General features: G+C 42.4%; 2 protein-coding genes across 2 annotated transcripts; both read right to left on the reverse strand.

Annotated features, from left to right (window-relative positions):
• Nucleotides 1–403: 403 nt before the first annotated feature.
• Nucleotides 404–8,275, reverse strand: LOC120054579 (GTP-binding protein REM 2-like). The gene is made up of 5 exons (XM_039002033.1): nucleotides 8,222–8,275; nucleotides 7,147–7,459; nucleotides 6,888–6,961; nucleotides 2,451–2,628; nucleotides 404–696 (listed from the first exon to the last, which is right to left on the reverse strand). Exons 1-5 carry the CDS (start codon nucleotides 8,273–8,275, stop codon nucleotides 404–406), a joined length of 912 nt encoding a protein of 303 aa, XP_038857961.1.
• Nucleotides 8,276–11,398: 3,123 nt separating this feature from the next.
• LOC120054288 (transcription factor MafA-like) lies at nucleotides 11,399–13,951 on the reverse strand. The gene is made up of 4 exons (XM_039001705.1): nucleotides 13,355–13,951; nucleotides 12,875–13,169; nucleotides 11,638–11,852; nucleotides 11,399–11,545 (listed from the first exon to the last, which is right to left on the reverse strand). Exons 1-4 carry the CDS (start codon nucleotides 13,949–13,951, stop codon nucleotides 11,399–11,401), a joined length of 1,254 nt encoding a protein of 417 aa, XP_038857633.1.
• Nucleotides 13,952–14,873: the final 922 nt, after the last annotated feature.

Raw genomic sequence — 14,873 nt, forward strand, 5'->3', positions numbered from 1 at the left:
TCAGAGTATTTTATTTGGCCCTCAATGAAATCACATGGGAATGGAGATGGAGAATCAGTCAAACTACTGCAGTATGATGCTTAGGATTGTATTTACAGGGGTTCAACAGCTAATTCACTCTTCTCTATGGTTCTCTACAACAACATTTCTACCTGAATCAACCCAGATACGTCCATCATTTCTTTAATGCCATTCTCTCTTCCTGGTCTTCTCTGCTTCATTCATGTGTCATCCCCATTACTGTATCCTCCTCTCATCACTCACTTTTCTCTTCACCATAATTTACCTCTTTGAATCCCTCTCTATTTTGCAATTGCTTACATGCTATTTCCCTCTTGCTCGCTCTCTAGCCACCCCTCTCTCTTTCTATACATCCCTCATTCTATCCTTCCCTCATCCCTGATCACAGGGCTCCCAGGTCATGGCAGGAGCGGGACTTCTGTCTGAAGAACTTGCCCCCGTCTCGTTCCCTCTCACGGGGGTAGCGTGGGACCAGGCTAGCGAGGAAACGCTTGGCCCGGTGGGTGATGCTCTCCATGCCGCCAGCCATGTCGTGCCCATAGGCCCCTGGGGGCACTGGACTGAGGCCTCTGGCTAACCTCACAGTAGACTCCAGGAGCTCCACTGTGCGGTGGTCCAGAGAGGTTGACATTTCCACATACAGACAGTCAAACAGAGTAGCACTGGTGAAGGCCTCTGAGAGAGAGAGAGCGAGAGAGAATAAGCACAGTTGTCAGTGGTAAACGCATTACCCATTTAGGATGAGGGCATTTCGGATGAGATTGGGTACACGGTGATGTGCTGTTGTCACAGGTTCATCCATATTAGTTACATGTTGAAGCACCTCTTATTATCTTATTGTGCTGTGATTCAGCCCAGCTCCCCTCTGGTTGACCTCAGAAACACTACAATATAAACATCCCTGCCTCTCTGGATTCTTTGTGTCATTACAGACTACTATCCCTAGGACAAACACAAACACACACACATAATTGAACACATTTATTCAAAAGATGGAAAAAGCACATATTAAAGATAGAGTGCAACACAGAAATCACAGGGAATGAGAAGCCAGATGATGAAAGATGATGAGAAGCAATTGCCCAAATTAGTCTTAATTAAAATCTTATTTGTTAATTAGAGAGATAAAATTATCCCTGACAGCAGAGGAAGAGAGAACCAATATAGTTAATGTTTTTTCTTCTGTGCACGCTCGTTCAGCTATATTATAAAGCGAGAAGGAAGGGAGTTTTCACCCAGTTCCTGTGAAAGTAATTATGCAGAAAGCCTTGCTCTGCTCTCTGCCTCATAAGTCAAAGGCCACATGGTTCTGAGGTTACACAACACTCATAACATGATCCCAAAAACAGCCAGGCCTGAGGAGCTGCAGTCTGAAGCAACACACATCACATAGACAGGTGGGGGTGAAAGAGAGTTTTGTGTTCATGTGTGTTATAGGTTGTGGTGACCATACAGCCAAGCTCAGGTACGTCTTCTTAACACACCACACAGCCATATCCTCAGTTGATATGTACATCTAGATGAAATGCGTATTTTTGCGTATTTTTATTTATTTTTATTTTATATCACCTTTATTTAACCAGGTAGGCCAGTTGAGAACAAGTTCTCATTAACAACTGCGACCTGGCCAAGATAAAGCAAAACAGTGCGACAAAAACAACAACACAGAGTTACACATGGGATAAACAAACGTACAGTCAATAACACAATAGAAAAATATGTATACAGTGTGTGCAAAATGAAGTAAGGAGGTAAGGCAATAAAAGACCAATAGTGACGAAGTAATTACAATTTACACTGGAGTGATATATGTGCAGCGATCGGTAAGCTGCTCTGACAGCTAACGCTTAAAGTTAGTGAAGAAGATATGTCTCCAACTTCAGTGATTTTTGCAATTCGTTCCAGTCATTGGCAGCAGAGAACTGGAAGGAAAGGCGTCCAAAGGAGGTGTTGGCTTTGGGGATGACCAGTGAAATATACCTGCTGGAGCGTGTGCTACGGGTGGGTGTTGCTATGGTGACCAGTGAGCTGAGATAAGGCGGAGCTTTACCTAGCAAAGATTTATAGATGATCTGGATCCAGTGGGTATGTTCTTAGTATCTCATGAACAGTTCTCAGCATGCACAGTCCCTTCCTCCCATACTCCCACACTGCACTGCAGCTGAAATGCTGTGCCACTTTCTGTCTATATTCCTATATTTCTCCCTTCACCGCAGTACCCTGCAGAGATACAGCATAAAACTCAACCTGTCGACACTGGGTGGAGATGGCAGGCAGAGACAAGGCAATGAGAAAAGAGAGCATCTATAGGAATAGATCATCTGTAGGAAAAGGTATACACTATGGAATACTGCAGGTTGAGGTTGTAGCGACAAAGGGCGACCACTCTACCACTGTGCTGTAACAAAGAGAGGGCCAATCTGCCTCACCTTGAGTGCTGACCTCGCGCGAACGGACCAGGTCACTCTTGTTGCCCACGAGGATGATGGGAGTTTGTGGCTGCGTCTCCCTGAGGAGGAGGCGAAGTTGGGCGGTGCGGTGGAAACTACGCCTGTCCGTGACAGAGAACACCAGGACACACACCTCACACTGCAGAGCAGACAGGTCCTGAGAGAGAGAGGGAGGGAGAGAGATCACCACAACCATACCACTTTATCTTTCATTTAGTCATAGGAATTTTAATGAGAATAAACTTCTATGTATCATATGCCTAATTTATAGCTGGCTCTAACATGGGTCCTGTGTCCTGATCTTGTCCACATTCTGATTGTGCCCACATTTTCAGAAATGTGTATTCTCATGGTATTAAAACGTGTCTCTTATCCGTCCACTGTGTCTGCATTGTGATCAGATTTCCCTTTAAGAAAATGATTTCACTGGTATATTTTCCAAACAATCTTTAATTATTTATTTGAAGACACATATTGATGGCATATGTGAAAAGTTCCGCCTGTCAATGATTTTAGAGGGTGGGATAATGATGATTTAAATGGTTTCACTGTCCAGATCGGTCTACACTTGTACATCCAGACACAATGCGTGTCTGACTACCTCAAGAGGTGGTCAAGAAGATCTGATCACAATCAGATCACAGTGCCTGTTTAATTGTCTACACCTATCAAAAAATGTGGGTACAATCAGAATGTGGACAAGATCATGCCAAAGGACGCATGTTCAAACCAGGTAGAAACTCAGGCTGGGAATTGCCAGGGACCTCATAATACAAAATTATCACGATACTTAGGTGCCGATACGATACATATTGCTATTCTCACGATTCTATAAGTATTGCGATTCGATACTGTGATTTTATTCCGATTCGATGTTCCAAACATATTGCTCACCATATGTCCACTGCAGAGGGACAAAAGAGAGCCATGAGAAAATTAGTTTTGATCAAGGAAATTAAAGTGCTGAAAAGAAATTGGCTCCCTATGTAAAAAGAAGATGAGAACAACTTATGAAGGAAAAATTCTGGAATTTTAGTGTAGGTACAGCCAACTAGCGCAATAATAATATTGAGATATTGTCAAAACAATATATCGTCAAAAAGAATATCCCGATATGTAAATGACTCGACCCCCCCCCCCCCCCCCCCATTACAATGGGTCTACATAAGTCACCAAGTGAAGAGGTAGAGGGAGGCAGCTCTTCCCTCCCTAAAAATCTTTCTTTATGTGGTTTGTGTCCACATTTTCCGACTGCTGTGCTGAGAGCCTTGTAAATGACAGTCAGTAAGAACATGTAATTATAACTCTGGCATGATGAGTGCTCTATGACAGACAGAGTCATATCAAAGAGTGTGTGTACTTGTGTTTTTTCAACATTTCAAACAAATTATTGTTCTAGTGGTATACAGTGAAAGCCTGCTGCCTGCAGCAGTCAAGAGTGAAAGCGAAGCCCTGTGCTCTTTCATTCTATGATTCCCTGCTGCCTAGAGACAAATTACCATACCACACCAACTGGGAACCACGTCAATTACTGATGACACACACAGAGAATACAATGAGACACACACACAAACACACACACTGGATGCCCTTTGAGTGAATCCTTCATAAGTCACTGAAAACGCTTCAGGGACACTGTGTGAGCAAAGCTACATTTGATTTCTAAAATCGGAATTTAAGATTTCACTCTTGAGACTGCATCAAAAGGTTAACTCAAACTCTTCTGAACAGATGAGACAGCGCAGCATCACCAAGATCAGTATCTCCTAAAAGACAACCAAAGAACGTCAGTGATCCACTTACAGATGTAGGATCTTACTGTTTTTTTCAATCACTGCACATTGTATATTTCCAAAGCTCTTAAGTACAAAACTCTAAACGGATAGCACTTGTAATCCCCCTATCTTATAGGACCTTAGATTGTGCATTCATTGGGGTTTCACACATCTTTCACCCCTGAGTCATTCATGGAAAATCTACGTTTTCCGTGAAATACCATGAGAACATTTTGCTTAGTCACCAATACTGTACATCAGATAATGATAGGCTCCATTTAGTCATTTTAACTACCATTTAATCCAATAGCAAGAAAGAATATTAGCGGGTAAATATAATTTTCCATACAGTATTTGACTAAAACTTGACATGCACAATTATTTTATCATTTGTATCCAATGGCAGGTTGTGAGAATGTTGAGAAATATATCAGTCTCACAGTTTCATTATCCTTATACAGTACATACAGTACCAGTCAAAAGTTTGCACACACCTACTCATTCACTATTATTATTCTACAATGTAGAAATTATTCTACAAAGTAGAAAATAGTACAAATAAAGAAAAACCGTGGAATGAGTAGGTGTGTCCAAAATTTTGACTGGTACTGTACATAGGACAAATCATCAGAAATAGGGTATTGTACATCAGTTCACTACTGTAAAAATGTAGCACAGTGTTGTATGCCATTTATCTGCCCCATGCATTATTTTAGAAGATCACCTTTTTTACGTGACTTGTTAACTGATACGGTATCGCCTGTCTCTCTGTTTGAAATTCATTAGCTTACGGTGCATCAATGAAATTCATATCAATGAAAGTCAGATAATGATTTGAATGTTGTTATATACAAGTTACAACCCAGGTATTTCAGCAGTGCATTGTATACTGCACTATAATTCCAAATGGTAGCACATAGAGTGACTCTTTCCAATTTGTCCTATTGAAGCAGACTGGCTGATGGAGAATGATGATGTAGTATTTACAGCCACATCCATACATAAATTGATGTAAATTGTATAAGCTAAAATATAGAAATTGACAGTGTTAAGCAGTTAGCAAACTATATATGTTAACTAGGCACTACATGGTTAAGTGATAGATAATTGTATTGTTAAAAAATGCAGGAAAATCATATAAAAAGTAAAGTGAATATTGAAAAGCAGATACTTAGATTGAAAATGCATCTGAATTGAAAGAGAGATTTGGTGCAGTGAACAAGTGACTGTGAATTTATTTGTTGTACTCAGTAAATTGAAATGTGCTTAGAGTTTTGAAACATGAGCCATTTTGATGATCTGTTTTGATGTTCATGCTTAGAGTTATGAAAATGTACCACATACTTGTGAAAATTGCACCAAAGTGATAAAAAACACTGTAATTTGATCACCCTGTGGTTGCAGGAACTCCGAACTTGTAGTGTAATCAAGTTGAAAAAGGCTTCTAAAGTTTGTAATCATTTGCCCTAACAAAAAATGTATCAACCCCTTCAAAAATGTCCATTAATTATAATCCACACAATAATTCACATTTTGCTGATTAAGGTAAACGAAAAGGAAAAATACAACTTCACAAGCTCTTGTGATTCCAGACTGGAGACCTCCTACAGAGAGATAATTTTGCAATACCCAACCTCCAGCTGAGTCAGAACAAGCAGAAGGATAAAAATGTCCCCAGTACGTCTGCTCAGTGAGCAGTTCCCTCCCTCACCAGTGGTGGGAAAAGTACCCAATTGTCATGCTTGAGTAAAAGTAAAGATACCTTAACAGGAAATTACTCAAGTAAAAGTGAAAGTCACTCAGTAAAATACTACTTGAGTAAAATTCTAAAAGTATTTGGTTTTAAATATACATAAGTAACAAAAGTAAATGTCATTGCAAAAATGTACTTAAGTATCAAAAGTACAATTAAAGTATAAATAATTTAAAATTCCTTATATTAAGCAAACCAGATGGCACAATTGTTCGTGTTTTTTTACATTTATGGATAGCCATAGGCATATCCAACACTCAGACATCATTCAGAAACAAAGCATTTGTGTTAAGTGAGTCAGTCAGATCAGAGGCAGTAGAGATTACCAGGGATGTGCTCTTGATAAGTGCCTGAATTGGACAATTTCTGTCCTGCTAAGCATTCAAAATGTAACAAGTACTTTTGGGTGTCTGGGAAAATGTAAGGAGTAAAAAGTACATCATTTTCTTTTGGAATGTAGTGAAGTAAAGGTAAAAGTTTTCCAAAATATAAATATAAATAGTAAAGTACAGATACCCCCAAAAAACTACTTAAGTAGTACTTTAAAGTATTTTTACTTAAATACTTTAAACCACTGTCCCTCACACATCCATGAACGCATGTGTTTGAAGCACGCTCAGGAGAAACAGAGGTAATCCTGTGGGAAATAACCTGATAATAGGCTTCCTACCCAGCCAATCACAGACTCCCACATGGGAATGTCATATTTCCACTGCTTGATCAAAGACAGGGAGATCGGGCAACACTTCATGACTAAACATAGAGAAAAACTACACCAAAACCCCCACATTAAAAGTTAACCCATGAGATAAGACAGGGGAGGAGTGTAAAGGAGTGGAAAGAGAAGGCTGGGGTAGAGTGGGGCCACAGAGATGTAGTTTGGCTCACCTGCCTCCAGTTGTCATAGATAAGGATGGTGCAGTCCTCGTTGTCCACGGTAACAGTACGTATATAGCCCTCTCCTGAGGGAGAGACACAGCAGGCAAGTCTCAGGTGGGAGATGAGGGGAAGAAGGGTTTTAGCTTATGTTTATTTACAAGACATACACATTGCTGGGATGTTATGCATTGCACACGCTCTACCTGTTAGTATCATAGGCCTATTTTTGTTGAAACACTGTCCAACATCCAAACACCAATCAATGTACCTTCAGAATCCACAGAAGCAGTTCTATCCAAATCCCCAGCCAAGGCGATAGCAAGGCTTGACTTGCCCACCCCATTTTGCCCCAGCAGGGCAATTCGAAAGGGCCCTTCAGAGGGGGGTCTCCCCTCTGCCGCTGAGGCGATGGTCTCATCCTTCGCCGGGCTGAAACTGATTGGAGGAGAAGGTCCAGCCAACCCTGATGTCCAATCACAATCATCATGGACTGCTTCCTCTCGTCTGAGCTGGTGTTTGATTGGCACAGGGGTACTTCCTCTGCGTAAAGGTGGGGCACTGGACAGAGTCATACTGTCACACTAAAAGAGAGACAAATAAATAAATATACACATTACATTCACATACAACATGGACCAACAAGATTCTGACTTTGTGTTCACATTTCCATCAACATTCCACACTCTGTAGCAGTTTTCCACACACACAGAAATGGTCAATTGTCTAGAAAGCAGGGAAGGTTATGTGGCGTCAGCAGGGAAGGTTATGTGGCGTCCGCATGCCTGTGCTTCCTAATGAACTACCTTAACCTCATCTGTCTCCAGGAAGACTTGACACCAATTGGACTGTTATAGGGAGTGGGCTAGTCACTCTGTACCTGACATGTTATCACTTTCCGTGTGATCCTGAAATAGAACGCTCTTACATTACTGTATCCCGCTTTGTATCTATGACCCTCATTAACACCTGCACTGTCTCTGCCTGTCTCCCCCTCTCTATCTTGCCATCTCCCTTTGTATTTTAACCTCTCTATTTCTGTCTGTCTCTCGCTTCACACACACACACACACACACACACACATTAAGAGATGCAGAGAACCACTCAAGAACTAAATGGTCTCATGCCCATGACAAATTTGATGTTAGTGAAATCTAAAGCTCAAAAATAAACAAATAATCAAAACCCTTCTATTATGTCACCAGCACCTTCCACGTCGTGTCACTCACAGATGGCAGATGTCTTGTGAGGCAACCGTTAGGCAAACTATGACATATTTGCATCGATATAAACAGTTAAAAAGCTACGTGCTGCCCGGCACATTGTGTTTAAACATCCCCGCCTACCTTAGCCAGTGTTTCCTCGATATTGATAATGTCTATGAGCGCATCTGTCTGCATCTGCAATGTGAAATACACCGGTCAGAAATCGACTTTTACCTACTCCCGAGCGTTTTCCCGCCCTCCCACTCTTCTCACTCCCGCGCGCTCTACCTCAAAGCCACAGGATGATCTCACCTGGCACAAGACTCGCAGCACCAACAAAGTAAAAACGGTTCTCTCTCTCTCTTTTCCACTTTCTCTCTCTCTCTCTCTATTTCATGCGCGCTCAGAAACAAACATCACACGCACAGACTCAGAGGCTACATAGACAACACACTTCTCTCTCCCCCACAGCGTGCTTTCGTACAGTAAATTCGGTCCTCCTGCAGTGTCTCTTCTGCATCATGACTCACTTACATGACGTGTAAATAAATGATCGTTGCCAGCTTTTTATTTTCTTAGTCAAAATTGATTTAGGCTATTGAATGTAAAGCTGCGTCGACTGGATTTTCCCTGTAGAGAAAATGTCATGTGGAGTCCATCTCTATAAAATGTTTGAATGCAGGAGCTACATGGGTCAGATAAAGCATAAATCATCATCTGCTGATAAGATGCTCATTTCACTCCACTCTAATTTATATTTTGGATGCTGCAGATACTTGGAATAATAGGTGTACTTTCGGCACTAGGGCGCAGCAGAGTACAGTTTTGTCTTCCAGCACCTCTACCATGTATTGCCCTTTTGAGTGTGTGTGTGTGTGTGTGTGCGCGCGCGTATATACATGTTTGTGTCTTTGGGCATTCAAAGTACTGTACATGTGTTCATACACGTGTGCGTTTCTGCGGTCACTTTATCCCCTGGGAAGTAACCTCTAACATACTCTCTCTCGTTCGCTCTCTCTCTTTCTCTCTCGCTCTCTGTCTGCCTTTCTCCTATCATATTAGGCCTTCTTAGGCTATCTAAATCTTAGCACTGGGTTTCCTGTTGTTGGTGTTTCTTGTCTCTCTCTATCACGCTCTCTGTAAATATTATTTTACACTGGGGGGGAAAAGGGTGCAATTTTTCACCTCTGATATTTTCAAGCTGAGATTGTATGAATGTGGATTAATTTAAGCATCACTGTAAAGTATGTGTATTTCAACATATGTCGTGTTGTAAGTGAATGTAAGTGTGAGTGGCTGTGTGTAACAGCGTGAGTAGGGTGAGTGTTCATGTTACTCTGTGTACGTCCTCTGCACACAATGCTACAATGGACTCCGGCAGTGAGCAGTCAGTGCGCTATTATAGCCCTAATCCTGTCCCTATTATACAGGCCAGAGAGAGCGAGAGACACAGAGAGGGAGGCAGGGCCGAGGGTGAGGTCATCCCAAACAGCGCTCTGCCAGGGTCACTGCCTCTCTATAGAGGGACACAGAATGACAGAGAGATGGAGGGAGAGAGAAATGGAAGAGGTTTGGTAAAGAGAACAGGTCTACAGGAGATTGGAAAAGTGGGAGGGACAGAGAAGGGATAGAGAGCGATTACTAGGTGTTTAAAGTACATGTGAAACAGACAAAGAGAGAAATTCAGAAAAAGATTGGAACATTTACAAAACTGCCAAGGATGATAAAAATATTGTCTTTATTTCATAGGAAACCACACTACAGTAGGAGCATCAACCATGATGGCAATAATGATTGTAGTCATACTATTGAAAATAATCAAAAAGATAATTAAAATATTGATTCATCCTGCTTGAAAATAAAAGTACACACTAAGCTTGTAGATTAAATTGTAAACCAGTAAAATAATAATAATTGGTACATAAATAAACAATGAATAAATACTGTGAATAAATAAGTGAATAAATAAAACAGATAAATCAATTAATTAACCTACACCTAGCCAAAACAATTAGCTCTAATGTAGCTACCCTGGTAACATTTCATGAGCTGGTTAAGAGAGGTGTCTTGGAATGTCCACATTTTCTTGCATTTCACCCCACTTTTTAAGAATCCACAGTGTCCAGCTCTGTGGTGCTTGTTGCATTATGGTTGTCGCTCTCTTACAAAAGTGTTTTCAGCACAACCTAGATTGTATTATAAAAGCTTGAAGACAAAACACAGCAACACAGTCCATTTAGCACTCTGTTGCCTTTTTTGGGGGGATGTTCTTTGTACAGACCTATTTGACTACAACAACTGCAGCAACCACAGTTTCTTGTTTCACATGTTAGAGTCAACTGATTGATTGTGGAAATCCTACAGTACAGGATGACAGAAGAAGTCTCTTGGAGGTTTGTTCACGAATCACAGATAGCACACTGCAATTATTCTTCATAGTCATTATGACAAAAAGTTATGTTATTTTCAACAAGCAAAGTATGGATTTGTTTTAATTTTTCTTTTTTTATGTATCTACTTTATACATGAGTGTTTATGTCAATTTTTTCATTTAGCACAACCACAGGAATTCTATCAGAAAAAGGATCCTTGTACATTATTTTTCTATGATTATTCATCTTAAAAATGTGATAGTGGGTAACAAGTCTTGGTGAGCAAAAACACCTTGGTAGGCAACTGTGAAATATTCGCTGGCGAGTACAACTGCATGCCATGGACACTTGAAGATCATACACCACCACACATCCAATACCACAGCACTACTCAGACCAGTCAACCTACACCATCACAGTGTGCATGTCAGGGGCTGGATTCAACCCAACCATTGTTTGGATATCAGTTCATCTTTTAATTTGTTCTGCTTGAAATAAATGTGCATAGATAGGTTGATAGTGTTAAGGTTGATGAATGATACGATGGTGTTTGTTCAGTTTGAGAATGACCTGTGACCTTCGATGCCCTGATTTCACCAGTGCAGGATGCATGCTGAAGATGTTTCATTGAGTCTTTGTGCTACTATGAACGTCACCGTGATATCAAAACTGAAATCTTCACCATTAGTCCTGTTTATGAAGGCTCGATTCGAACCCTAAGTTAACAGTCAAGTGCCAGCTCAGCGGGTTGATTTCACAGTCATATATGGCCTAGTCCTAACCCCACTACTCGCCTGACAACCTCCACAACCTCCACACACGCACACACACCCCCAACCCTTCCTCCCAAAGTCTGATTTCCCAGTGCTGGCCTTATTTAGGCTGACCTGCTCTTTCACCCCACTCACATCCCTCACTTTTTATGTCCTCTCCTCTGAGTATGTCCTCAGAGGAAGTAGTTAGGGGGTGGTGAGGGGGGGTTGTTGGCGTGGGTAGGTGGAGCCTCGTTTGTACTGACAAGCTTTTCGTAGCGAGCCTTGTAGGTGTCCCTCTCCCTCAGGACCCGAGATAGCTCACACTGCAGCTGTTCCAACTGAGGAGAGAGACGGACAGGAGAGAGTTATTAGAGCTTTTATTTTGTAGTTGTTGGCAGTGGTGTGTTTTTGTTGTGTGTGTGTGTCCTACCTGTTGTGTGAGGACGTGTTTCTCGGACTCCAGTGCGTGGCGGTGCTGCAAGCGTTTGTAGCGACAGGACTGGGCATAGCCTCGATTCTTTAGCGTGCGACGTTTCTGCTTGAGACGCACCACCTCATCCTTACTGACGCCACGCAGGTGTCTGTTCAGCTCCCGCACCGATAGGCTCACCAGCTGTTCGTCTGAGAAACGCTCATCCACCCCACCACACTGCACACAGACACAGGGAGAGGTGGTTACTTCCAAACGTTGACATGAATTACGGTTATACAGAATAGATAGGACTTAAAACATTTTGACTGACTTTCAATATATTTAGTAGGAAATATGATGGAGCTAGTGTATAGTGGAATAGTTATAAGTAGGCCTACAATACTGACACGAGACTTCAATCTGTTATTCTATTTCAAAATGATACTGTGATCATGTGTGTGTGCGTGTGTGTGTCTGAGTTGTGCATGTGTGGTTCTGTGCGTGATGTGAGAGTGTGCCTAGCTGTGTGTGTCAGGGGGCACATGTTGGTATCACGTCCATAATCTGTCAGATAATCTGACTGATTGTGAGTGACAGTAATCAGGGTTATACACAGCAATAATAGCAGATATTATCATAAGCTCACACTCTGCTCCACATACTGTACAGAGATTCTCTCAGACACCTGGTTGGAGAATGCAGCTATAGAACAGTACTGAACATTCCACACAATAGCATTACCAGCCCCACACATAGCTCCTTCAACTCTAGAACAGCTAGAGGAAAATCAAAATCAAATCAATTCAAAACCCTGGAGTTATTGATGTGGCCTAGTAAGTATTAGCTTTAACACAATTCATATATCAATGTTGATGTAGTACAATTACTTGTATCTATTAAAAGGAGAATTATTGCAACCTTTATTACATTTAATCCAATATTCTGTACTTGCCTGCAGGACAAACAATGCATTTTAGAACAAGGAATGTCTACAGATAAACTCATTGTCATCTCAGAGTAGAGGCATGTTTTCTATACTTATAGCAGGTACACGGCAAGCACACTTAATCATGTTCTAATGTTCTAATCCCAATCCTTTACAGCATGATCCCTCTATCACATCTCCATCCCCTCTCCCATATGCTCCTGCTCCATCCAGTAATGGCGCTGTTGTTGCTAGCCTGTTACTAGCCTTCTCGTTTCGCTTATCTCGGTTATTCTACTATATTTTGTTTCATACTGTCATGCCCCCTGTACTCATTAATTACTTGGAGGTGATGATGATGATGATGATGATGATGGCCATGGATGGGGTGGTGCGGGTGGTGATGATGATGATGATGTGGATGGTGAAGTCGGTCAGAGGGGCTCTGGGGTTGTGGGTAGGATGCTGAAGAGGGGTTGGTGTTGGGGAGCAATTGAGGGCCAGAGGAGAGGTAGAGGAGTGGACGATGACACATATCTGTCCCATTGGCGCAAGAAATGTCACCTCCACTGTCACTACCCGAATCCCCCAGGTTACTGCTGGAACTCTGGGAAAGCACTGGGAACTGAGAGCGAGAATACACAGTGGAGGATTGGAAAGAGGGAGAGAAAGGGAGAGAAAGAGGGAGAGAAAAAGAGAAATACAAACATTGATTATAGTCTATCTATGTCATTACGAACCCACTATCAAAAGTGAATAACAACATATCATTTACAGACATCCACAGACAATATAGACAGTGTTACATACCTGTGAGTTTACAGCTGCTGCAGCTGAGTTCAGTAGAGCCTCCACAGCGTCCTCACAGCCCAGGAAGCTGCCGACCGACCCTCTTTCTCTGTCTCCCCGCTCTGGCCCACCTCCCAGCAGGGACGCAGGTCCCCCCGCCTCCCCTCCAAACTGCTGCTGCAGCGCTGCGAGCCAGATCAGGTCCTCCAAAGAGGCAGGGTTAGGACCCTGGGCACCTCCATGGGAGGGGCTACCCTCCACGTTCCCCTGAGATCCAGAACTGATGCCAGAGGTGTAGCTGTTTGAGATGGACAGAGGGAAGGAGATGGAGGAGGAGGAGGAAGGGGAGAGGGAGGAAGAGGCTGAGGGAGGTGGGTGGGCATCGCTCAGCGTTGGAGAAGGGGGCAGGGAGTTGTATGGGCTGGAGCTGAGGCTGGTGTAGGGACCAGGGGAACTGGAGGGGTCGTGGGGTAGGCTAGACTTGGGGAATGTGCAGGGGGGAGGGAGAGGAGGAGTGTCAGGCTTCACCTCAAACTTAAGGAGGTCAAAGTCATTGAGGTACTCCATGGCCAGTGGACTGGGGGGGAGGGAGGGCATGGGGAGAGAAGGAGATGACATGGCCACGGCTTTGGGAGCAGACTGAGTTTGTCCGTGTGTCAGGGTTGTGTGTTAATCCACCTCTCTGTCTTAGTGCAGCAGCAGTCCATACACAACAACAGGCTTGATGCCTCCAGACTCTCAGACAGCCCTGGTGTCCAATAATGGACTGACTGGCGACTGTCCTCTGTGGAAAAAACAGTCTTCCTGTGTCCGTGTGTGTTTCTTCTTGGTCCTGTCAGAGGGAGAGAAAATGGCATAGGTGATTGTTCTCAAAGCTGATGTAAAGTCATTAAAACAACATCTCTATGTGTTAGGTAGACAGGAACTGAGGTCAAGATAACATCTCTAATGAAGACAGAGAAGAGGAGAGAGAAGAGGACAGGATGTGGGAAACAACACAAGAACAACAATCTGGCCATAGACGGAAGAAGCTCTTTACCAGACCTCTCTCTCTATGGCTTACAATTTGTCTGAGTATGTACAAGTAATGAACTAGATCCAAAACAATTACTGCAACTTTCTAGAAAGTAGAGAAATCAGGACTCTCACCCTGTGCACCCAATCAAGTGAATTTACACTTGTGAGGTAGTGTTCTTCTCCAGTGTGAGTATGTGTCCAACTGTCTGTTAGTATGTTGAAGTATTAAGTGACTAATCCTCGTTAGATTCCCATTGCCCCCCACAAACACACACATTTACACACATGTACACACACACAAATAAACATGATTTGGATATTCCTACATCGACCTCAACCCACTAATAGCAATTATATTTGTATAGACATTTGTCAGCTTGCATTCTTGTCGTACTATATAACTCAGACTCCTGTTATAAACCGGTAGTAAACATGCTGTTATGCAGCAAAGACTGATGTCTGATGTGGCATAATCAAACAAGAGAGATATGTATACCCATATTATACACCTAATACTTTCGTC

This window comes from Salvelinus namaycush, chromosome 10 (assembly GCF_016432855.1).
Source record: "Salvelinus namaycush isolate Seneca chromosome 10, SaNama_1.0, whole genome shotgun sequence".
Classification (NCBI taxonomy): domain Eukaryota; kingdom Metazoa; phylum Chordata; class Actinopteri; order Salmoniformes; family Salmonidae; genus Salvelinus; species Salvelinus namaycush.